A 25262-nucleotide genomic window follows, 5' to 3' on the forward strand; every position below is an offset into this window, starting at 1 on the left:
AAAGCAATCATTAGGATTTGGCTAATACAACTTGTATTTCAGTATTGCGTAAGAGGTGGCTTTTACAAATAGATCAGCACATTTAACTCCTCCTAATGGAAATTAAAATTTTACATATTTTGTACCTTTAGCTCAATGCCATAGATCCCTCTGAAAAGGGGGACCATGTGTACTGCTGTTTTTACACACAAGAGCAGGGTTTACGTGGCTGTAGTAGCCAGAGCTGGTTGTACGTTGTGTGACGTTCGAAATGTCATGGAAAAACAATAAAACAGAATTAAGAAAAACAATCAGCATGAAAAAAGAGCTTATTGACAGGCTATCAATCACAGTAAACAGTATTTATGCACTCAGTGTTAAGTACTGCTTTTGATCTTGTTCTCTTCACCTTTTGAAGAAAGAATGACTTGAAAAAGAAAATTTATAACCATAATTTTGTAGATAGGAAACTGAATCAGTCTTTCCACAGACAGCGCAGTTTTTTAAAAATTGAAATTATTTAAAGAGTTTCCATCTCCATTTCTGGAGGAAGGAGGGTGGTGGTGAGGCAGAGTTTTCCACAATGGAAAAATTCAAGATAAGTTCTTGGGTTCTGTATCACGTGAGTCAAAGAATATAAAGATTGTATGGGGGGAGTTTGAAAATGAAGGGAGTTGCTGCTGAGAGGGAAGGAAAGGACAGGTGTCTGGGACTCCCTCTTTGGTACAATCTCTGGTGTGTCGAACTGGGTCGCTGCCTCTCTCTGAGAATGCTCTCAAATTTGTGTGGGTTGAAAGGGCAATGTGCTGAGAAGTTTTTTAAGATCTATTCAAGTGGTTAATGCTTCTCTTGTCTGTTTTGGAACAGAAGGGAGAAGAGATCTTGCAATTCTTAATACTAATAGAAATGTTCTCAATAAAAGAAGGTTGCTTTCAGTTATTGAAAGCACCATAGGAATGTAACGATTGCTAAATATTTTTATTAGGGCTGTCAAGCGATTAAAAACATCACACAATTAAAAACATTAATCAAATACCATTTAAATGTTTTTGGATATTTTCTACATTTTCAAATATATTGATTTATATTTCACAACACAGAATACAAAGCCTACAGTGCTCACTTTATATTTATTTTTGTTTACAAGTATTTGCACTGTAAAAATAAAAATTTTTTTTCTGGTGATGTAAATAAGATGAAGGCAGCATTATCTCCTGTAAATGTAAACAAACTTGATTGTCTTAGCAATTGCCTGAAAAAGAAGTAGGACTGAGTGGACTTGTAGGCTCTGAAGTTTTACATTGTTTTGTTTTTGAGTGCAGTTATGTAACAAAAAAATCTACATTTGTAAGTTGCACTTTCACGACAGAAATTGCACTTCAGTACTTGTCTGAGGTGAACTGAACAATACTATTTCTCATTTTTTACAGTGCATATATTTGTAATAAAAATAATGTACACTTTGATTTCAATTACAACACAGAATACAATATATATGAAAATGTATTAAATATTTTGAATGTTTTTCTACATTTCAATTGGTAATCTATTGTTTAACAGTGCGATTAAAACTGCAATTAATTGCGAGTAATCGCAGTTATCTCAAAAAAATTAATGGGCCGTCCTAATTTTTATTTAAATCCTCTACTATGTTGGAATTTAAAAGCAATAATGTGCTATTGGATGGGAATCCAAAGCTGAAACTGTGAAGGGATAGTGAAATTAAATCAAAGTTGAATGCCTAACACAAAACAAGACCTCAGGAGTAGTGAAAAGTAGAATGTTAAAACTGAAATAATTCCTCTATCTACTAGGCTATAAGTAGCCTAGGTAAACTATTTATTTGTTTATCTTGACTTTCTCTAAGGCAATTTTTAGAGCCAATGACTATTCTGCAGACCTTTTTATTGTGTGTGACTACTTTGTGGAGTTTAGAGCAAATTATTTCAATCTGTGAATTTACTACACTTTTGATGCATTAAAATTTAAACATTGCAGTGCTTCCAGATGGTATATAGCAGGGGTAGGCAAGCTATGGCATGTGTGCCGAAGGCGGCACGCGAGCTGATTTTCATTGGCACTCACGCTGCCTGGGTCCTGGCCACTGGTCTGGGGGGCTCTGCATTTTAATTTAATTTTAAATTAAGCTTCTTAAACATTTTAAAAAACCTTATTTACTTTACATACAACAATAGTTTCTTTATATATTAGACTTATAGAAAGAGGCTTTCTAAAAACGTTAAAATGTATTACTGGCACACGAAACCTTAAATCAGAGTGAATTAATGAAGACTCAACGCACCACTTCTGAAAGGTTGCTGACCCCTGGTATATAGTCTCAGAGAAGGAGTATAAGCACATGTCTAGAGAGGTGCTTCTCCAAGACTGGTTTAGTAATGAAGATCACTACAAGCCTGCCAGTATTTTTGGGAAGCCCTTAGCCATTTCTCTTTGGCCAGATATATAACTTAAAAACTTACCTAATGTGCTTAAACTGAAAAAGGAACTCTTTTGCTGCTTTTGAAAGTCAATTTTAAGAGACAATTCAAAGACACACTAGATGGCTATCTAAAGTGTTTTCTTCTAAGGAATGGTGGGTGGGTTTAGGTTTCAGTGTTTAGGGCTCAAAATTGCTTGTTCACTATTAGCATAGCAGTTTGGTGAGTGCCGCTCTCCTGGCTGTTGAGTTTTCCAAATGCTGGCCTGTCTGAAGCACAGAGGCAGAGTAAAAAAGATGACATAAGAACGGCCATACAAAGGTCCATCAAGCCTAGTATCCTGTCCTCTGACAGTGGCCAATGGCAGGTGCTCCAAAGGGAATGAGCGGACAGGTTATCATAAAGTGATCCATGCCCTGTCACCCAATCCCAGCTTCTGGCAAACAGAGGCTAGGGATACCATTCCTGTCTATCCAGGCTAATAGCCATTGATGGACCTATCTAGCTCCCTTTTGAACCCCGTTATAGTATTGGCCTTCACAATACCCTCTGGCAAGGAGTTCCAGAGGTTGACAGTGCTTTGCGTGGAAAAAATACTTTCTTGTGTTTGTTTTAAACCTGCTACATATTAATTTCATTTGGTGGCCCCTTGTTCTTGTATTGTAAGAAGGAGTAAATAACATTTCCTTATTTACTTTCTCTATACCACTCATGATTTTATAGACCTCTATCATATCCCCCCTTAGTTGCCTCTTTTCCAAGCTGAAGAGTCCCAGTCTTATTAATCTCTCCTCATATGGAAGCCGTTCTATACCCCTAATCGTTTTTGTTGCCTTTTTTGAACCTTTTCCAATTCCAATACATCTTTTTTTGAGATGGGGGTGACCATATCTGCATGCAGTATTCAAGGTGTGGGCATACCATGGATTTATATAGAGGCTATATGATGATAAGACAGAAAATATCTATCCCTTTCTTGATGGTTCACAACATTCTGTTGGCTTTTTTGACTACCACTGCACACTGAGTGGATGATTTCAGAGAACTATCCACAATGATTCAAGATCTCTTTCTTGAGTAGTAACAGCTAATTTAGACCCCATCATTGTATATGTATAGTTAGGATTATGTTTTCCCATGTGCATTACTTTGCGTTTATCAACATTAAATTTCATCTGCCATTTTGTTACCCAGTCACCCCATTTTGTGAGATCCTTTTGTAGCTCTTCACAGTTAAGTCCCAGGCAGACTATCTTGAGTAGTTTTGTATCATCTGCAAATTTTGCCACCTCACTGTTTATCCCTTTTCAAGATTGTTTATGAATATGTTAAATAGGACTGGGCCTAGTACAGATCCTTGGGGGACACCACTATTTACCTCTCTCCATTCTGAAAATTGACCATTTATTCCTACCCTTCATTTCCTATCTTTTAAACAGTTATCAATCCATGAGAGAACCTTTCCTCCTATCCCAGGAGTGCCTACTTTGCTGAAGAGCCTTTGGTGAGGGATCTTGTCAAAGGCTTTCTGAAAATCTAAATACACTATATCCACTGGATCTCCTTTGTCCACATGCTTGTTGACCCCCCCCCCCAAAGAATTCTAGTAGATGGGTGAGACATGATTTCCCTTTACAAAAACCATGTTGACTATTTCCCAACAAATTATGTTCATCTATGTGTCTGACAATTTTGTTCTTTACGATAGTTTCAACCAATTTGCCCGGTACTGAAGTGAGGCTTACTGGCCTGTAGTTGCCAGGGTCACCTCTGGAGCCCTGTTTAAAAATTGGCGTCACATTAGCTATCCTCCAGTCATTTGGTACAGAAGCTGATATAAATGATAGGTTACAGATGACAGTTAGTAGTCCTGCTATTTCACATTTGAGTTCCTTCAGAACTCTTGAGTGAATACTGTCAGGTTTTGGAGACTTATTACTGTTTAGTTTATCAGTTTGTTCCAAAACCTCCTCTGACACCTCAATTTGGGACAGTTCCTCAGATCTGTCACCCAAAAAGAATGGCTCAGGTTTGGGAATCTCCCTCACATTCCCTAACATGACAGGCTGTTTGGCCCCCCAAAATTAAATTGCCTGCTAACTCGAAGGAGGTCTTTGTGTAGTGTCAAAGAACTGATTTTAGAAATAGTCTCTAAATTGAGAGAGTAGGACTGGACCCTAAGCAATCCAGTGGAAGGTAGAATATACAGTGTAGTTTTATCATGCAATTCTGTGATCCAGTGTTTGTGCTTTCTCATATCTTTGGGCTGGTCTAGACCTAAAACTTAAGTTACCCTAGCTGCCTTGCTCAGAGTGTGAAAAAAGATGCAGTTGAACATTTTAAGGTTGTTTCCTTTCATTAAAAATAAATGTATATGCTGTTCCATGTATTTAAATTCCAGTTACCATTCTTTAATGCAGCTTGACACACATCATGAGCAAAAAGTTAGTAATCAAGTAAAAAAGCATGTCCTTCACCATTTTCCAACATACTAAAATGTACAATTAACAAGAATCCGAAAATATTGAGTTACATAATTATTTAAATAAATGTATATAGTTAGTGCACCCTGCCAGGTGGCAAAAAGATGTACCAGATCTAGTGTAAAGGCTCTATTTAGTTGTAAATCAACATGTTTTAATGGTTATATCAACCAATGGAAGTGCACCTTTCATTAGAAAATAACTGAAGCGTACAAATGGTGGGGAAAATTGATTTAAATCAGTCCATCCTGCTCTTTACAGATCTAAAATCCAGGGACTTTGTCTGCTTATTATTCTCTTGCATTTTGATACTCTTGCATGAGGATGGTGCTTTTTGTCCAAACTGAAAGTGAAGGGTTAGGAAAACCTACTGGTGGTGGTTTGTTTTTATTCAGACATTTGTTTTGAAGATCCCCAAACCTCTCAACTGAATTCTACACCAATTACCTTAATTTTCCCAGCTATTAAAACTATTTATTTAAACTTAACTGACTCTTTAATTTCTGATCTTTCCTGTACTGCTTAATTCTGCTACTTTATTTTTATTCACTTAGCTGGTGGACCCTTTCTCTTTGCTTGGCAATTCTCTTCAGCTTTTGTCTGGAAGGAAACAGGATAGTTGTGCAGAGCCACCAGATGTCTTTGATTTGAAGAATTGTATTTCACAAGACAAATTTCAGGATTCCACAGGATGATATTTGAAAGTTCTATTTAGTGCTACAGAGGGTTGATTGACATCCCTTTTGCCCAATCATGGGTTGGGGCAGCAGGTGTGTGATTCTCACAAATGCCCAGAAAAGCAAGTACAGTATAAGTACCTCATTAGACCTTCATATTCACCAGAAGGTCATCCCATTAAAATTCAATTCTGTTCAGTTTTTCCTCTAAACTCTCAAGTAATGGCAAATTGACACTTCAGTTTATTTGCCAAGATGTAGTCTACTCAGTGTTAACAAATTCTGTGTATAAAAATGATCCACTAGGAATTTGATACTTGAAGACCTGAAAAAACTGAAGTCTCACAACTGGAATTTATGTATAAGGAATCCAAAATATAACTGCTCTATGGCTTTGACTTTATTCTTGTCTATTTGCATACATAGCCTCTTTAACTCTCCTTGGCCTGGTCCACACTAACACCCCCCCCCCCCCTTCGACCTAAGGTACGCAAATTCAGCTATGTTAATAACGTAGCTGAACTCGAAGTACCTTAGTTCGAACTTACCACGGGTCCAGACGCAGCAGGCAGGCTCCCCCGTCAATGCCGCGTACTCCTCTCGCCGAGCTGGAGTACCGGCGTCGACAGCGAGCACTTCCGGGATCGATTTATCGCGTCTAGACAAGACGCGATAAATCGATCCCAGAAGATCGATTGCTTACCTCCGGGTCCAGCGGTAAGCAAAGTGTAGACCTACCCCTTGTTTCAATACTTGCATCTCCAACTCCTCCCGGCTCTCTGAGCTTTGGTCAAGTGTAGGCTCTCCGAGCTCTGGTCAAGTGAAAAAATGTCCTACCAGCAGATGGAAAATAACTATTCCCTCACAGTAGCATTTTCCAAGGCAGCAATTTATAATCCTAACCACTTTGGAAAGGCTGCTGCTGACACAAGAGGAGAGAAATGATTACACTGAATAATTCTGCAGGATTCTTTTAACAGTGTATTGAGGGGGAGGAAGAGCAAGAATATAAAAATCCTCAAACCCAGGTCTAGTTTCAACTCCTGGAGTACTCTGAATACCCCTGTCATTTTTCAGCGTTACATTCTTAGGTCAAAGTCACCAAGAGAACCATATTACAGAAGTGATTTTTGTACTATTCACTTGGATATTTTTTTAATGTCCTCCAAGCAAGCCTTGCACTAATTGACAAAAAGGCTACTTTTACTTCCACAGGCATTTATTTAAACAAGGTGTGGAGTTAGGGAAATCCTGTATTCCCTGCCCCCTGCTCTCATATGGAATAGCCCTATAGAATCGCTCATTACAAAAAAGAAATATACAAGACATTCAGTTAGTATACTGGAGGAAATCCAGGTATGCACTCAAGATCATTTGAAAGTTAAGACATGAAAGAATTATGCTTCCATAAGTGTGTATTCTGTCGCTTTCCCAATCTATATGTTAAAGGAGATCAGGAACCCCTTCCACGTATAACACCATTCTTCAGAAAACACGTCTTGAGTTGGGGCTGGGACCTGGTTTACTACCAAGAAATGTAGCTCATTTGGCAGGCGCTCCTACCAAATGACGTTTAGCAGTTGTACTAAATAGTTAGGAGGATTCAGAGGTCCTTTGTAATTGTTCAGTTAAGTCAAAAGAACTGGAGCTGGCCCAAAAAAACCCACTGCGAAGATTCAGGGTGAAAAAACCTGTTTAGAGGCAACAAAATGAGGGATTTTGAAAGATGGGGATTCTTCTAGCTGGTTATTAGACTATCTTGAAATATCCGTGGGGCAGATCTTGGAATGGAGGAGGGCTGTCTGCATTGTTGAGGTTGGGAACCTGTACCCAGTCCATACTCTCCCTCCACTTCTGGGACACTGAATGATGGCTCTCAAGATACCAAGGAGTTCAGAATAGGTCTGAAAGCTCTTAGCCTTGGTCTTTCTCTGAGCTTTTTGCTGTCCTACCACTCAAAAAACAACCTTCGTTTGAAGAGATTAGAGAAGATGCATAGACCCTGCCCCACTCATAGGGCTTCTAATCTAGCATTTTAAAGCACACAATCAAGTGTCTTGCCACTGGAGATTTCTGCTTCAAAGAACAGCAGGTGGGATAATAATATCTGTTGGGGAGTTTACCTGACACTTTTTAAGATCATTTGCAACACGTATCTTGCCTCAGAAGATAAACACCTTTGGGAGGCCCTGCAGTCTAGAAATGAGTCTGTCTTCAGCCTGAAAGGATGAAATCTCAGTTGCAGTCAGCTCTGTGCCAAAAACTGCTTCTTTCAAGAGCTCTGGTACCTAGCTCTGGCTGCCTTTTTTTTAAGACCCCCCCCCCCCAATCTACAAGTTTGTCAATGCATCTGTCCAATAATAGACCATGGAACACGTAATGTGGAGGGTGGCTGGGTAGAGTTGAGGGGCAGGGATGTTTGTTACCAAAATCAGTGATGCAAGTTTCAGAGACTCCCCCAGGCTGCAGTGCCTGGCATATTCGGGAGGGGGAGAATCTGTTTCATAACAGCAGCTTGTTTTTGGGGTGGGGGAGGAGTCCCAAACTTCATTTTTTTAAAACAATTTTTTAAATATATATTTAAGGGGTAAAACAAGTGAGGTTTGTTTTTTTTAGGCTTCTATCTCTTTAAAAACAAACAAACAAAAACAACCCAAACTAATCAGACTTTTGTATGCCCCAACTTCACGTGGCTTCTGTTTTATCTCAGAAAAGAAGCCATATGAATGCAAGACCAAACACCTTCCACTACATGTGGGTTTTTAAATTTGGTTTTAAAATGAAAGCTGACACTTGTGCACAGTGTGAGGCTGACTCCTGCGGATAACTTTTCTCTGCAGAAGGGGTATCTCACAGGCTGGTAAGCTTCCTGGTGTTGGCCTGCTAATGTGCTACAGTTTCTGTTCTGGAGAACTACTGTTAACCATGCCACAGTAGCTAAGGCTCTTTCTCTGTTCAATTCTAACCCTCTTTGAGACTCGGGGCTTTAGCCGTGGTGTGGACAACTGGATGGAAGTCTAACTCGTTTCATATAGGCCAATCAAATAGCCATTTTATGAGATCAATTCTTGGATACTACCAAGCTGACCTGGATTCAAATTGCTGGCTAAATAGAAATAAAGAATTGTTCTCAGTATAATCTCCTGAGTAATCTAGATTCCTTCCATTTCCTTCACCCCATTTTCCCAATAGGGGTCTGGAATAATGTTTTTATTTGGATTTTAAGATAATTCTCCTTGTCCTGAATATATGTCCATTCATTTAGGGCCATGTATGCTGTCACCTCTTTAAAAATAACTTACACAACATGCAGGACATAGTTTTAATAATATAACTCACTCACTCCGATGCAACATAGAACTACTCTAAAGCAGTAGTTTTCAAACTTTTCCTATTACTGTACCCCTTTCAGGAGACTGATGTGTCTTGCATACCACAAGTTTCACTTCACTTACAAACTTGCTTACAAAATCAGACAAAAAAGTACAAAGGTGTTCTAGCACAATATTACTGAAAAATTGCTTACTTTCTCATTTTTAATTACTTTATCTATAATTGTAAAATAAATTGCGACCCCCCCCACCCCACCCCCAGGTTGAGAAACACTAATATAGTATATAGAGCCGTATAAACAAGTCATTGTATGAAATTTTAGTTTGTACTGACTTTGCTAGTGCTCTTCATGTTGCCCGTCGTAAAACTAGGCTAATATCTAGAGGAGTTGATGTACCCCCGGAAGATCTCTGTCCCTCAGTGGTATACGTATCCCTGGTTCAGAGCCACTTCTCTAAAGAAATTAGTGACTTTTTAAAATTTACATATAGCATCTTTCATCTAAATAGATCTTGCATTTAAAGCTAAGGAAGAAACTTAATTCTTTACTCTTCCTGTTGTGGCTGAAGATAGAACAGATAAGGATCTGAGAACATGGTAACTGCTTATAAAAACATTTGCTCTTTTCTCCAAAGTGCTCTACAAACAGATATCCAAACTAGACATCATTTCATTGAAAGCAGCAGGAAGAATATTTCATTGAACCTGCAGTAAGGACTTACTTAAGAGAGAGTGTAAATGCCCTTGTTGGAGTAAGGCACCTACTTTGCTGAAAGAGGGTAGATGGCCAGGACTTCAGTGTTAAGTTTCATTTAAGATTTTAACTATTTCTTGCCTTAGTCCTTATCACCAAGATTTCCCAGAGCTTTACAGTCCTCTTCAGCTGAGTCTTCCTGCCACAGTCAGCACTTGCAGTTATCTCCCACTCTGGCCTCCTCTAATAACTTCAGAGATTTCCCACCCCCTTCAGGTACGCCCCTGCCTAAAGTGACCGGAAGCCTTCTGTGCAAATTCCTGAAGAACACATGACTAGAAGCAGGCATATGGCCTACAACACAGCTTGGCGTTTCAAAGGGCAGTAACAGGTGCAATGGGACACAAGCATGCCTTCCAAGGCCCAGCGCTCTGTTAGGTGGGCATTAGCGAAACTAACAAGAATTGAGTTAGTTTTACTCTGCTGCTGCTCAGGTAAGTTCTGAGCAGCAGCAAAGGCAGGGATTGGCACTATTCAGTGTAGAGGACTCAAAACTGAGGCTTGGGGGTAAGGGGTGGAATAACACTTGCACATGCACACACCTGTCTCCTTGCAGCAGCCAGGTAGCTGAGGGAGTGAACTGTAAATATTGGAGAGATGTTCTGTACTCCCCATTGCAGCAGTCAGGAGTCTCTGGGATGCAGAGGACAAGACAGAATGTCCCTTCTCCCTTCCAGCAGTGGGGCAGGGATTGGGACCATGCAACTATCAGTCTTCAACTAGTAAGTGTCTGTCTGCTAAAGAGACCGAAGGGTTCTGGGCAACAACCTGGTAGGAATCTGAGCCAGTTTCCAGCAGCAAGGAAGAAGTGGCAGAAGAAAGAAGAGTTAGAATTACGAGGTAGGATGCAGAGAAACCGGGGTAGGAGAAAAGTGTGTTTTTTACAAATATATAATATGGGTGTGGAGGAAGGGAGTTGAGGAAAGCATAAAAGAGGCATGATCTGTATATGAACGTAAATGGAGTGAAGCCAGGAGGGAAAGGAAGTACAAGAAAAGTGAGAAATATAGTGAGTCACATTTGTGAAACTTCTCTAAGTTGGCTGATTATACAGTTTTGAAAAGTCTTCAATTAATGGTACGCAGCTGTCTGACGTCTTTCTAGTTCTAGGGCGGGGGTGGGCACTGAACTGGGAGCAAGAATGTGGTGGCACTGGTATCTTTCGCTGGCTATTAGGCCTAGCCCTTGAGCACGTATTGCATGTTTTTCTGGGTAAGGCTGATTCGGGGCGGAGTTGCAGAGCACCACAAGAGTAGCTCGTGCTGTCCCTGCAGCTCCTTCATTCACCACCATGCCTTAGGTATTCATGTTTGATTTCTAAATGCCATTCATTGGACACATTTTTAAAATCAAATGTTCTCATTCTCATGGAAGTACCCAAATAGTTCCATTAGTCACTTGCGCTTTGCTGCATCTTTCATAAAAAGAGCTAAATAGACATAGTCATTGTTTCAAAAACTTAATACTGTGTGTAGCTTGTCAGTCTCCTACTGTGTACTTCGTGTTCTGTACACATTGCAGTTATGTGGGAAGATACGTGTGTGGCTCCTCTGATTTTTTGTTTGTTTGTTTGTTTCAAATGTATGCATCATACAAGCACAACAGCATCTACCTGCTAATGAGAAATGTAATCTGCCTCTGAGATGAAAGGTGATAATCATACCCTGCAATTGATGTTTGCCGGATCACTACTAAAAATGACCAATAAACTGTCTTGTCTCTCTCTATATTACTACATAACAGGCTGGATGGAAGGAAAATCATGCAACATTCATGAATGAACTGAAAAACCTGCAAGCTTCAGGATTGACTACCCTTGGGCAGGCTCTCAGATCCTCGTTTGACTTGTTAAATCTCAATAGATTAGTATCTGGAATAGACAATTATGGACAGGTAACAAATGTTTGTTCTTTCTTCACATTGTATCAAACACTCTTTATAACAATTGCTGCTTTGTGGATATTGTTAAATATCTGGAGCAGGGGGGTTGATGGAGTATGAGTAAAATGAGGGGGCTGCTTTGAACTGGTTATAGTAAAATGGTCAGGTTCTTTTTAATAAGAACATAAGAATGACCATACTGGGTCAGAACAATGGCCCATCTAGCCCAGTATTCTGTCTGCCCACAGTAATCAATGCCAGATGCTTCAGAGGGAATGAACAGAACAGGTAATCATTGAGTGATCTATCCCCTGTCGTCCACACCCAGCTTCTGGCAAACAGAAGCTAGGGCCGTTCAGAGCATGGGATTGCATCCTTAACCGTCCTGGCTAATAGCCATTGATGGGCCTATTCTCCATGAACGAATATAGTTATTTTTTGAATCCTGTTATAGGTGTGGCCTTCACAACATCCTCTGGCAAGGAGTTCCACAGGTTGACTGTGCATTGTGTGAAGAAGTACTTCCTTTTGTTTGTTTTAAACCTGTTGCCTATTCATTTTATAGGTTGACCCCTAGTTCTTTTGTTATGTACTATCAATCTTCATAAACTACAAATAGATTATATAAGTATAGATTTAATTTTTAAAACTCTAGTTCTCATATCACACACGAAGCCACGTGGAAAGATGTTGTGTTTATTTATGTCCAGTCCATATTGTGTGTGCATGCATGTATACCTGGAATCTTAAAATTGTAGGCATTTATCAACTAACTATTTCAAACTCTCTTATGTTTGCCTTCTCAGTATGATATTTTAATGAACTATGTAATCATCTGTTTTTTTAAAAAAAAAAAAAGCCCAGTTTGAAAGATGTTTAATTTTCCCCACTGTTAAGTGTCCTGAATGTATTTGACAGTATACTGATGTTTTTATTTTCTCCTGCAAGGAGAGCCAGCTAGAATATAGATGTACCGCTGTTATGTAGTGTCATGGGGGTCTACTCCTAACACTCACCTTTTGCTTAAGTGATAGGAAACTGTGACTTTATGGCCCGGAGGTCTGAGTTCTACACTTGTGGTCAGTCTGAAGTTCTGAGTGGCTTTGATGTGCAGTATTGTGTCAGTTGTGGAATTCTACATGTCCACAGATTTAACACCATCTCAAGCTTTTATAAGATTGTTTGGCATTTTAAGTTCTTAAAGGCAGATACCGTGTTTTATGTGCTGTAAATTGATGAGTACATTTACAGAGCAATACAAGTTTAACTGAAGTATGGAATTAAATATTATTTGTTACTGTTTTACATGTTTTTATTCTTTCTCTAGGGGAGGAACCCGTTCTTTTTAGAGCCATCTATTTTAATTACCATCACAGATGGAAACAAATTGACACATAGTGCTGGTGTTCAAGAGGAGGTAAGACTTTTGTATTTGTTTTACTTTTTAAAACGGCTACAGGAGAACACTAACTTTCTTTGCGGAGTCTTGTTAACAGTTAAAAGTATTTCAGCTTTAAAATCTGTAAACTTGCATCTTGGCAGTGTGCTAAAAGAATTATGAATTAGATTTATATTGGTGGTAATTCAGCTTCATTCTGCAGACCACTTTTTAAGAAAGGTGGACCAGTTTCTCTCCCAATGCCCCACTGTTTAGTTCCATAGCCACTGGGAGCTCAGACTACAGTTTGAGAGCACTGATTAATAGAGAAGAAAACTGGTCCTTCAGTTTATCCATTATTTTGATGATTAGTTTGGGTACATGTCTTCAAATGACCATCTGATCCCTTAAAGCTTTCTTCAAATCTTTCTTTATTAGCTTCATCTTCCTTTGAATTCTCCTCTACCTGGAAGTGAACTAACCAAAGAACCATTTCGTTGGGATCAAAGGCTGTTTGCCTTAGTGCTGCGTTTGCCAGGAGCTTCTTCTGTTGAACCAGAGCAACTCGGGAGCGTACCCACAGATGAATCTGCAATCACACAGATGTGTGAAGTGACAGGAGGTAGTTGGATGTTGTTTTGCTTTGGTTTCAATGTGGAATTTGTCTTACTCTCTAAGTTGTCTTAATGGGATGCTCTTGGGGGATGGAGGGAGAAAAGTAATTTTGCATCTAATTTTTCTCACCTTGGATACTGACTTTATCCTGGCCAGTTCAACATGTTAGCATAGCACTGCTGTATCTGGGTTTCTACCTTGCAAGAGTATTTTAAAATTAAAAAATACTGGCTCTCTTAAATCTGACAGCTTTTCACTTTTTTTCACATTACTTTGTAATCCCTTCCCCTTTCTTTATAAAAGGCTGGTCATCTTCTTTGAAAAGTGACTAAAAATGAAACCATCTCACTCATCAGGTCTATTCCTTATGTATTCAGTAAAACCTGCTTCCTTTAATAACTGTTTACTTCATTAACCCTCTGGTGCTAGCACAGCTAAAAGGAGTGAATTACACAAGAATGAACAGAAGGATCATCAACAGCATTGAGCTGTGCAAACCCACTGCCTCCAATGGGTCTGCACTATTGTCACTGAAGGCTTTTTTGGCCTGCAAAGCCTATGTTGTTGGTGACAGTGCACAGGATGGAAGAGACCAACTTGGCTTTCACAGTCTGTATTGTTTGCACTGTGGAAGTATTGTGCTATGTCTGTTGATGATTTGAGTTTGTCACTAAAGCAGCAACTCTGCCGTGGTGATTCCACGTAAAGTTGAAAGAGCCTTGACATATAATATAACTTTTATTTTTATAATAAATAGTATCCTCCCTTACTTATACAATTAAGGTTTGCTGTGACTTATTTTCAGACTTTAACTGCATTGCTCTTCTTTTACTTATAGGTCGCTCCTATTGTGTGCGGACACAAAGAATGTTGAACCAGTGTTTAGAATCTCTAGTTCAAAAAGTTCAGAGTGGTGTTGTTATTAACTTTGAAAAATCAGGACCAGACCCAGCTCCCATTGGAGAAGGTACAGTAACTAACTATTCATTTTCATCTCTGTAGCTGTAATCTATGTACAAGTGTTTTTGTTTTGTTGCATTGTAAGCTCAGTGTAGATCCTTGATGTGTATGGTATCTGAGATTTTTCCTTAAACTATCTTGTCTTAGGAATGAAATGCCTTTATTGCTTGCTATTTTGTTGACTAAGGAACCACAGCTAAAAAGACAGAAAATGTCCAACATTTCTACTTATTCCTGTTTTAAGTAGTGGTTGCAGTGTAGTTTTAACGGTCAGTCCCAGGATACTAGTGAGACAAGGTGGGTGAGGTAATATCTTTTACTTGACCAACATCTGTTGGTGAGAGAGACAAGTTTATGAGCCACACAGAGCTGAAGAAGAGCTTGGTACCACATACAACAAGCTTGAAAGCTTTTGTCTCTCATCAACAGAAGTAAGTAGTAGAGGCATTAATAACTGTACTGTGTTGAAATAATTGGAAAGCATCCTGGATGCATTATTCACACCAGTCTTGTGAATGCTATGTATATTTTCAAAGCAGTATAGGGTGACAATATTGTTGTTTTTAAATACCTCAAAATCTATTGTAAGAACTTCTTCTTTTTTTAAAAAAAATTTGAGCTGTGTGTGAATTTTATTTGGGCGTGTCTTCACTAGACTTTACCAGAGTTAAGTCACCTTCAAGTAACTTGAGGTCTTCAGCACATTTGTAAAGGCTAATGTGGATTTACTTCCTCCTCCCCTTCCGCTCCCCCCCCCCACACACACACACACACACACCCATTTTGCTTTACCCTTGAGCTCAGCCTAGGGTAAAGAGCAACAAGTATCCTGAAGCTAATGTTTGGCAGTGTACATGCTAACCTTTTGAAACACATGAACGAGTTAGAGTTAATTGCCAGTCAGTGAACTTGAGGTCAAAATGTCTGGTGTTGACAAACCCTTGGTGCTCTCAGGCTGTTTCTGTGCTGGAAGGAAGGTGCATTTTAACATATGTTGCATATGTGAAAAATACACCTTTGTTTTACCTCCTGTAGACAAGGCCTTTGAAAGCAATTGCAAAAGACACCTGTTAGATTTACAGTTCTTGAAGATTACCACCGTGGATCACCATTAAGGATTCTTACAGCAACAGAATTTAATCAGTCTTGGAGATACTGCCTCTTTGAAATCTAGTAATTTGCGTCTCTCTCCCCATGTTCGGTAGGGTGAACCTCAGAAACAGAGGAAACTGTCTATATATGGGGGAAACAGTAAAACTGACTGTATACATGTGCTGTCAAATGCACAAAATGAATGGGGGAAAAGAATGTAATTCTATTCATTTTTAGGTGCTACAGTGGACTTTAAAAAAAGAACAAACTTCAGATGTGGTTTTAAATTGATACACTGTAAAGGTGTCTGTTTTTTAACGTTTTTGGCATTGTGCTGCTTGAAACTGATCACCCTGTGATAGATCAAAACTTTTCTTTCCTAACTGCAAGTGAAAAATTATGTGCCAGGACAGGAGAGAGAGTGTGGGAAAAAATACATTTGTTGATCATGGGGCAATTTGTTCAGACTTGCAGAACTCGACACGTAAAATTAAGAAGAGAGAACTGATCCCTTGGCATGGAGGGAAAGTGTCTTCCTAAACAACTTACATACACAGAAAATCATACACTTAAAAGCAAACTTGAAGACACTTAGAGTATGCAAGTAGAATGAAAAAAATCAAGTGTGTGTATTGCTTTTGGGGGGTCCTTTAGACATTCTACCATGATCATCTATCACCCTTACTTTCATTCTGAGCCACCTTTTCTCCCCCCCTGCCTTTCTCTCCTGTTTGCCTGCCTGCTTTCCTCATAACGCCTTTTCATCTACTTGGGAGAATGTTTTAGACTTACCCCCAGCATCCTGTGCAGTCCAAGTTGGCACTAAGCAAAGACCCTGACATCTGCTGGTCTGGACACTGGAGTCGCAAGGTTGCTCTTCTATGGAAAAGCAACTGAATGTACTTGATTGTTTGGGGTTTTTTTTTTTTTTTTTCTTTTATCCAAAGCTATAAAATAGTAGAGTGTACATATCAGCATAGCACAAAAGTGTCGAGAGAGCTCAGACTTGGCATGCGTCAAGGAAGCAAATAAATTCAATCCTAAACCAAGAGCAGCAGAAGTTTCTGGGGTGGGGAAATGTAGCAGTGTTAGTGCTCTTCAAATTGTTGTACTGCATGCTACAAAAAATGGAGAAATGAATTGATCTGTAACAGAATGGCATGTTCTGTAATACCAGTCAACCATTTCTGAAGCAAAGCAAATCAAAAGCATATACCTATGACAAATGCTGGTAACTAGACTGGTAAGCTTAGCAACGCACCTGTACCTTGTTGAGCCATGTTCCAAAACCACATCTAGGTTTTGTGAAATAATCTGAGTTTATTTGAACTGTTTCAGTTTTAATAAAAAAAAAAAAATGGGGGAATGTATGTGAGGTAATAGGACATAATGCGTTAACTGATACAAAACCCTTAAACTTGCATTTCTGTGGAGGAGGAGGGAGGAGTGAAATGACTTACTAATAGGGCATTAGGAACTTAACAGACTGCTGAAAATGAAGACTGAATCTATTGCCAATAGGGTACATTTTACACCTCTAAAAATTTTGTCTTTCCCTGGAGAATTTTTCCCATTTAATTTCAACTAATACTAACACTATTTCCTGTACACTGTATCACTTTCAGTGAGACTATAAAATGTCAGTGATCTGTTTTTGATGCCGGGACAGTGTTAGTGATTCTAGACTTGTATATTGTACCATTTTTAAAGCCAGTACTTAATAAACTTCATTTTGTGTAGTCTGCTGTGCAAGCAGTGGTGCACTTAGTTGAATTGCTGTGTGACTGGAGCAGGACTGTAGAATGTGGGCAAACGTTCTTAAAGTGACTTTAAATTATGCCATTTTAGATGCTGATGTAGGTGTTCAGCACACACAATTGGTGTCTTTGAAACAAATGGAATGGGACATTGGTTGTTAATAGAACTTCCTGGGAAACAAATGCATGCCATGTAGCTTTTTATTTTTCATTTTATTTTTTTTTGCTTTGTTTAAATTTTAGATGGACTTGTTGATTCATCCAGGCCCATCAATTCATTTGCTTCTCAACCGTGGCATAGTTGTCATAAACTCATTTATGTACGACCTAACCCTAAAACTGGTGTTCCTGTTGGGCATTGGCCAATTCCAGAGTCATTTTGGCCTGATCAGAATTCACCAACTCTGGTAAGTAAAACGAACTAAAGAAAAGGATTCCACATCTCCTGATCTGATAGAGAGCTCTTAAATGAACAGTAAATTAGTCTCTTACCCCAGGCTTGCTTATGGTCTGGCTTTCACTACAAAATGAATTGACTCTCCGTGATGCTGATTGGTGAAGACAAGTCTAGAAATTGCATTTCACATCACTTCTGGATTTGGAAAGTTTATTGCAATAAATTTTCCATTCAATAAACTAGTTCTGAAATAGTGCAACAATCAGGCTTTAATTCAATATCTTTACATTTTGTGACAGTGGAAATGAAGTTTTCAAAATATTGAGTCAAAATTATACTTTGAACTAAATTATTGAAAGAGTTAAAAAAATGGGGCTAGAAAATAGAGCCATGGAGTCTTAAACTATCTCAACAAGGGAGGTTAGAAGATGTGCATTTTTGATGTTCCTTCTTGTGGAATCACTCTTCCTGGTACATAGCAGCATTCCATGGATATGATTCTTCTCTTCCTAGCAGGGAAAGTTGTGGTTGGGAAGGAAGCAAATAATTGCATCCTCTAGATAATCGTGGGAACATGCAGCATGTGCTTGCTCTTTTCTGAAACATTCAGTCATTTTGTTGGTTATTGGCTTGACCTAGCAGCCTTTTTTTCATAGCTATATCACTTCTAAGTGGGCACGTTATGTTTCTGCACTTGTGCTATTTGCTCAAGGTGCTAGTTTTTCCTGGCGGGGAGGAATCACTCACTAGGGAACATTTTGAGCAATCGTATTGGCCAAGTGGCTACGCTCTCAAACACGGATTTCTGTGAACAGCAGGCGAGAGAAAAACTTCAAATTTTCTTTAAATCGTGTATTTGTGCGCTTTGTGGATTGACCGGGATTTAGGACTTGAAACATTTAAAATTTTTTAATATTAACTACATTTTCCCCCCTTGTGGGTTAGGAGGGAATTGTGTGCCAGTGTTGTTCAATAATGTGTGAATGATTTTGTTAATAGTCCATTATCTTGATTCATCTGGATCACATGGTAGGAACTTAACCTTCTGCTATTGTCAAAACTCGATGATTAACTTGTTTATTTTTTAAGTGTTGAAGGCTAGTGGGGAATAAAGGGTGTGTATGGGAGGGGTTGCATTACTGCAGGTCAACTGTTTGTTTACTGAATGATTTTATTCATCTGTGTTTAGTAATACAGCTTGACTTGATTTATTTAAAAGAATGTAGTATCAAAAGTGGAACACTCTCTTAAAATATCACCTTAAATTGGAGCTGTATTAAATAAAAGAAAAAAGTAAAATTCTGGGTGGCAGGTACTGGCATTAAAGAATTAACCTGATTATCTTTAACATCAGGCAGTTGGTGGACTCTAAGTCATGAATCTTTTCTTCCTCCTCTTAGCCGCCACGCACAGCTCATCCTGTTGTGAGGTTCTCCTGTGTAGATTGTGAGCCAATGGTAATAGACAAGCTTCCTTTTGACAAATATGAACTTGAACCTTCGCCCTTAACGCAGTACATCTTGGAACGAAAGTCTCCCCATGCCTGCTGGCAGGTATTTGCCTTTATTTGATGATTATAAATTTAATGGGAATCCCCAGGCAGTGCTACGTTAATCTGTGTAAACCTGCAAGAGGTATGTCTGATGTTACACTGTTCTGCTGAGTTGAGGAAATATGTAAAGATGCTGATCTCCTCAATTCTGACTAGATTTTTCAAGCCTTTGAAAAGGTGATGCTACTTCAGACTTCATCAATTCGTTTAGTTCTGTTTTGAAGTCATAGCATTTCAGTGGCAAATGTGTCCCCCAGGTTCCACACTCAGATGAAATGCAACTTGCCATTTGCGTGTTGGAAAAGGAAGAGATTATTGATTTCTATTAGAACTCTTAGATGTTATTTAAGTGACATAAATTCTAATGTACTGTATGGTAAGTAGCGGTTTTAACTTCTCCCATCCAATTCACACCACATGCTTAACGCTCTGGATTGGTCCTGTGGAAGCCTTGGTGCTATTCCTGGCTTTGTCACAGGCTTCTTCTGCGTGGCCTGGGGCAAGTCACTTAGGCCTGGGCTACATTTAGGGCTTGTCTACACTTGCAGTGCTGCAGCGGCACAACTGCCTGGGTGCAGCTGTGCTACTTAGTGAAGAGGCTACCTACGCCAACGGGAGAACCGTTCCCATCAGCGTGCTGCTCCGTCTCCCCGAGATGCAGTAGCCCTCCCATCGACATAGCACTGTCTATACTAGGATCTTAGGCTGGTATAACTACATCACTCAGGAGTGTGGATTTTTGGGATCATTTTATTACCGAGAAAGAATCCAGAAAGAATTTGGAAACCGCATGGAAGTGCAAAGAGATGTTAACATCTCCTAACTTACAAATAAATGGTAACGGTAATTTGGAAGTGTAACCAACAATAAAACAAATCACACTGTTGCCTAGAAAAAAAGTGAGGGAATGCAGTCAATTTACAATCCAGTGAATTCCAAATAATGGCTTTAAAACATGCTTGGATATCTTATCTGTCCCTTGGTCCCCCTGACAAATGTTGTGAATTAATCTCTCTAGTTTATTTAAACAGCTTTTCTTGTCCCAGTTCGTGTTTGTCTGTTTCTCGAACTTAGTACTCCACTCCATCGTTACAAGTTTAACCTCTAGAATATTGGCATCCTCCAAATTTAAAGAAGTGCATTTCTTAATAATCAGTCTTCTGAGGATTAATGCTGTGTTTAACTTCCATGTTTACAAATTGGCAATATCTCCTTAGTTTGAGAGTGTGTGTGTCAATGTATTGAAGAATGAAAAATCAGGCTTGTTCTCAATTGTGCATATGTTTTAGGGAGATAACTTTATAAATCAAATTATTAGAAAAATCTACTTGCAACAGAGATCAGGTATAGCCTGTTAAACAGTGTCCGACAATGGAGCATCCATCACTTCCCTTGAGAGCCATTAAATATAGTGTCAACAAATCACTAGAAAATATGCTCTGGAGAGCAATCCCACCCTGACGGGATGGACTAAATGACTAAGTATCTTTGCATCTCTGATGTGTATATAATTTACAAGTCTAAGGGCTTGTCTACATTACTGGCTGAATCAACGGATAGCAATCGATCCAGCGGGGGTCAATTTATCGCGTCTAGACGCAATAAATGGACCACTGAGCGCTCTCCCGTCGATTCCGGTACTCCACCAGGGCGAGAGGCACAGACGGAGTTGACGGGGGAGCATCAGCCATTGACTTACCACGGTGAAGACGCCGCGGTAAGTGGATCTAAGTACATCAACTTCAGCTATGTTATTCACGTAGCTCAAGTTGCGTAACTTAGATCGATTTCACCTTCTCTCTCTCTCTCTCTTCTCTCTTCCCCCCCTCCCCCCCCCCCCAGTGTAGACCAGGCCTAAGTGCATGTCCAGTTTTATGTATACAGGTAAAATCAAACTCGGCAATTTTCTACAGCTTTCCCCTTCTCCTCTTTAAAAAGAGTAAACAATCAGATGGCACTTATTCTGATAAATGTGCAACTTTTTAGAATGTTTTGTTGTAAATATAACAATGTTTCTTATGTTCTTTATCAGGTATTTGTGAGTAACAGTGGAAAATACAGTGAACTTGGCCATCCATTTGGGTATTTAAAAGCAAGCACTACTTTAACCTGTGTAAACCTCTTTGTGATGCCTTACAACTATCCTGCTTTACTTCCTCTGCTAGGTAGGTAATACAGTACATCGGACAGCGTAACAGCATAAAAATAAGGATGGCTAATGTGCTGCCTAAATTTATCGGTTAAAATAATGGAGATCAGAGAGTATAGAATGTTGCAAACTCTTAACTATAACTTGGGAGGAGAGGATTTTCATACCCCCTCTCCTTTTTTTTTTTCTCTCCAGCAGAGGAGGAGAGCTACCTGCTTCCAGTGCATGTTTGATGCTGTTCACCTCCTAGACACGTAGCCTCTTCCTTAACCTGGAGTAAGCTTCAACCTCCATTCTTTTCCCTCATGTAGGATGTGGTATCTCCATTTTTTTGCAGTTGCTCTTGTGGCATCCTACTTGTGGCTGGAAGGTCAGGTGCAGGCCTTTTTAGGGGTGTTGGGGAGAGAGAAGTCAACTACTGCAATTGAGAGTAGCAACCAGCAAGCAGGTGTAGAGCAACGAAGCAGCCAGCATTTCCCCTCGAGGACCAAATGTTTCACTTTCATGATGAGCTTGCTTTCCACAGGCGAGATGATACGAGAGAAGTGGTGCATGAATAGGCCCTGTAATAGCTACAGTGTAAAGACTTTGGTTCCCATGGCAAAATGCTAATGGCAGAGGGAATTGCTTCGCGGGTGCTATTATTTCTTTTATTTATAGAGCCAGTGTGTTTTAAAAATTATACAAAATAACAGTGAAGATTTAGGATAAGGACATATTGAACTTTAAAACATTATTTCTCGTATTATATGGAACAGTCACGTACATTATTCTGGCAAGAAAAAGGTGCAAGAATGTTTATATTCTTAATACACCTTCTCACCTCACCATAATCCACCAGCAAATCAGCACTTCTCTTAGTTGAAAACATGAACTCATGGCTTGTATGTCAGCCTGATAATGATTCCAATGCCTAAGACTTGGCGTTCAGTCTAAAAGTGCCTGCTTTCTGGGAGCTGGTTGCTACCAAATCAGATGAACTGCCACTTCTATTGCAGATCTGCTAGTCCAGCAGAGGCCATTGGTGGATACAAATAAATTTGGTGTAGTCATCTTGATCTGCCACTTCTTCCCCCACCCTATTTTCAGAGGTGAAGTCTTCCCATTTTACGTGGAAAACAGGAATGTAAGAGGTGCCGCTGCAACATGTGCAGTGCTGTTCTGCTGCTCACTACCTCAAGCACGTGGTGTACCTTGTCTGTAAAATTAAACTGCATGGTGCTGTTTTAAATGACGGGGCAGGGCTTTTCAAATGCATGAGTCATAAACAGGATGTTTACCATGGAGCTACAGTGATGACACATCCAGTGCATGTATCTTGAGCTGTTTCTTATCACTGTTTTGAACACTTCCATCCATGGAATGGGAGGCTTGGCGAAATTAGGTCCAGTGACAGTTCTGCATGAACCTAAAACGAAAGCTTTTTTGCTGAATTTATATCCTCCGATCAATGGGAGAAATTGCCAAGTACTTAACCAACTGACAGTACACTCTTAAATATTTCCAAAGACCCTTCTAAAGATACTTGACCTCTTTCATATGTGGGTTTTTTGTATTTAAAAAAAGAGCAAGAAGACTGGTTTGATTGCATAAACCAGTCTTTCCTTTTTCTGATCAGCAGGGGTTTGATGTTCTACAGGGGAGAAGGAAGAGTGAGTAACTTTCGTCACCCATGACTTGTCTTGTTGCTCTAAGAGCTATTTTAATGTTTCCTGTGTCCACCATTCTATTGGAAGAGCTCTGCATCTGGGGAATGAGACAAACATTGATGCTCTGAGTGGAATGCAGATAAACTTTTCCCCCTCCCCTTTTTTCCATGACCGTGGGGGGAAAAGTTGTATAGTACAAGAAGATAAACTTTATCTGAACCACCCTATCTAATTTATTTCCCCCCCCCCCCCCCCCCCCCCCCCCCCCGGTCTGTCAAGAAGTTTTCAAGACCTTGTGTGTTTTAAGTGTTGCTAGTTGGTTACAAGACCATTCTTTCTTTCATTCGTTTATTCCCACTGTTCCATTGGTGGGTAAGGGAAGGCTTTAATTTGACATCCTGGAACAAGTATTGCATGAGGAAGCCTGTGAATACCAGTGTTGAGAACACTAAAGAAAATGGAAGATTTTGCCAAGTTGGTGAAGTGAATTGCTGGGACCAGTGACTAGAAGATGTAAAATCATACCACAGCTAGAGACGTGACAACTTACCTTTATTTGCTTCCTCAGGAGCAGAAATGTGGATTCTGTATCTGGCCCCCAGCTTAGCGTGTGCATGCTTCAGTTGCACCTGACGATAGGCAATATAGGGGCTTATTCATGGCAAGGAATGTTTGTCTCAATTTTAAGACATGGACTCAGGAATCTGAAGCTTTGCAGGGAACCACTGCGTGCAATTGAGAGGTGTGGCCATTCCTGGGAGAGTGGAGCCAAACAGTCCATTGTGATGGTCTTGATCTGAGCAAGTTAATAGTATTGGTGTCTGGCTGACAAAACTCTGGTCTGTAGTTCAGAAGAGGATGCCCTTGCGCTTACAAAGCCAAAGAGTGACCGTGTGGGATGTACTAGTGCATCTGGCACATGCATACTCTACCTCCTGCTTGTACTGAATGCCAGAGAATCATGGTGTTCTAACTTGGCAGGCTGTCCACTCTGAAGACCAGAAGAACACCAGAATAGCAAGCGCAATCCTTGTCTGTTGCTTCTCCAAGTTTCTCCTGGCAATAAAATACAAAAATCTGCCTCTGAAGGTACTTCTGCTCCTCGATAGATCTCTGGTGTACCATGATATTACATGTATTGGGCCCAGGGATGGAATTGTCATGTTTTCTGATCCATCAGAATTTTAATCCGATGACTGACCTATGCTTAGCAACTGTTTCTCTTGGTAATTTCTTACACCAGTTTCTAAATGTCTTCTCCTAACAAAGAAACAACACCATTAATGGAATCATCAAGACCATTGCACTTACAGATCTCGTCCCGTGTCTGCAGAAGAGCAAGCTAATTGAAAAGCCAAAGCCATAAAGCATAAATGAAACCAGGGATTTAAAATTGGAACACAGCAAAGATCAAGTATATTGATGAAATCTAGGGAGTTAGCTTGGCTGAGCAATTTACACAACTCTTTCCTGGCTGATTCTAGTCACCGAGGCACTAATGTGGAGGGCAAGCTTTGATGAGAGAACAGGGCCGTGGATATTCTTCTGAAGAGTCATTGGAGGTGATGGAGAAATAGCAGATAATAAAATATGCCAAAAGGAAATCAATTCAACCCCCATGATGGTGCTTACACACACTGGAAACTGAGCAGTTTGAAAAGTGTAGGTTTTCTGTGGAGAGCCTGTGACTTGGACCAGCACAAATGATGCTCCCACAGACTTCTTGAGCGATTGCAAGAGGTGATATTTATATTTGAAAATCCAAAAGCTGCCCCTTTCTTCCCCTGTGAGCTAAATGAACTGTTCTGGCATAGTATCACAGAGCCAAATACTGCTTTTACACTAGTGGGAATAGGGAGTACTCTATGATGGATTATTCCATACTTACATAAACAGTGCCCTTGATTGGACCGTCTGTGGGGATGGGCATGCCATGACTTTTGGATGTAAAATCACGAGCCTCTACTGCATAAATTAAAGCAATGGTTCTCAAAGCCGGTGCGCCACTTGTTCACAGAAAGCCCCTGGTGGGCCGGGCCGGTTTGTTTACCTGCCACGTCTGCAGGTTTGGCCGATCGCGGATCCCACTGGCCGCGGTTCGACGCTCCAGGCCAATGGGGGCTGCGGGAAGCGGCGCGGGCCGAGGGATGTGCTGGCCCTCCAACATA

At 39.9% G+C, this 25262-nt stretch overlaps 1 protein-coding gene across 6 annotated transcripts in view; it reads left to right on the forward strand.

The window, feature by feature from the left end:
- LOC117883355 (integrator complex subunit 6-like) overlaps nt 1–25262 on the forward strand; it is a 63647-nt gene that overhangs the window by 13343 nt on the left and 25042 nt on the right. For 4 of the 6 annotated variants that reach the window (XR_004647239.1, XR_004647240.1, XR_004647241.1 and 1 more), the window contains exons 3-9: nt 11408–11557; nt 12873–12962; nt 13362–13545; nt 14377–14505; nt 17591–17754; nt 19145–19297; nt 21329–21461. Coding sequence is in view for 3 of the 6 variants with exons in the window: in XM_034782601.1 (XP_034638492.1) it covers nt 11408–11557; nt 12873–12962; nt 13362–13545; nt 14377–14505; nt 17591–17754; nt 19145–19297; nt 21329–21461 (1003 nt within the window). In the remaining 3 variants the exon portion in view is untranslated. Of the gene's footprint in view, nt 1–11407; nt 11558–12872; nt 12963–13361; nt 13546–14376; nt 14506–17590; nt 17755–19144; nt 19298–21328; nt 21462–21640; nt 21722–25262 lie in introns of all 6 variants that reach the window. The other 2 variants (XM_034782602.1, XM_034782603.1) reach the window with 2 other exon arrangements.

Source organism: Trachemys scripta, chromosome 9 (genome assembly GCF_013100865.1).
Source record: "Trachemys scripta elegans isolate TJP31775 chromosome 9, CAS_Tse_1.0, whole genome shotgun sequence".
Lineage (NCBI taxonomy): Eukaryota > Metazoa > Chordata > Testudines > Emydidae > Trachemys > Trachemys scripta.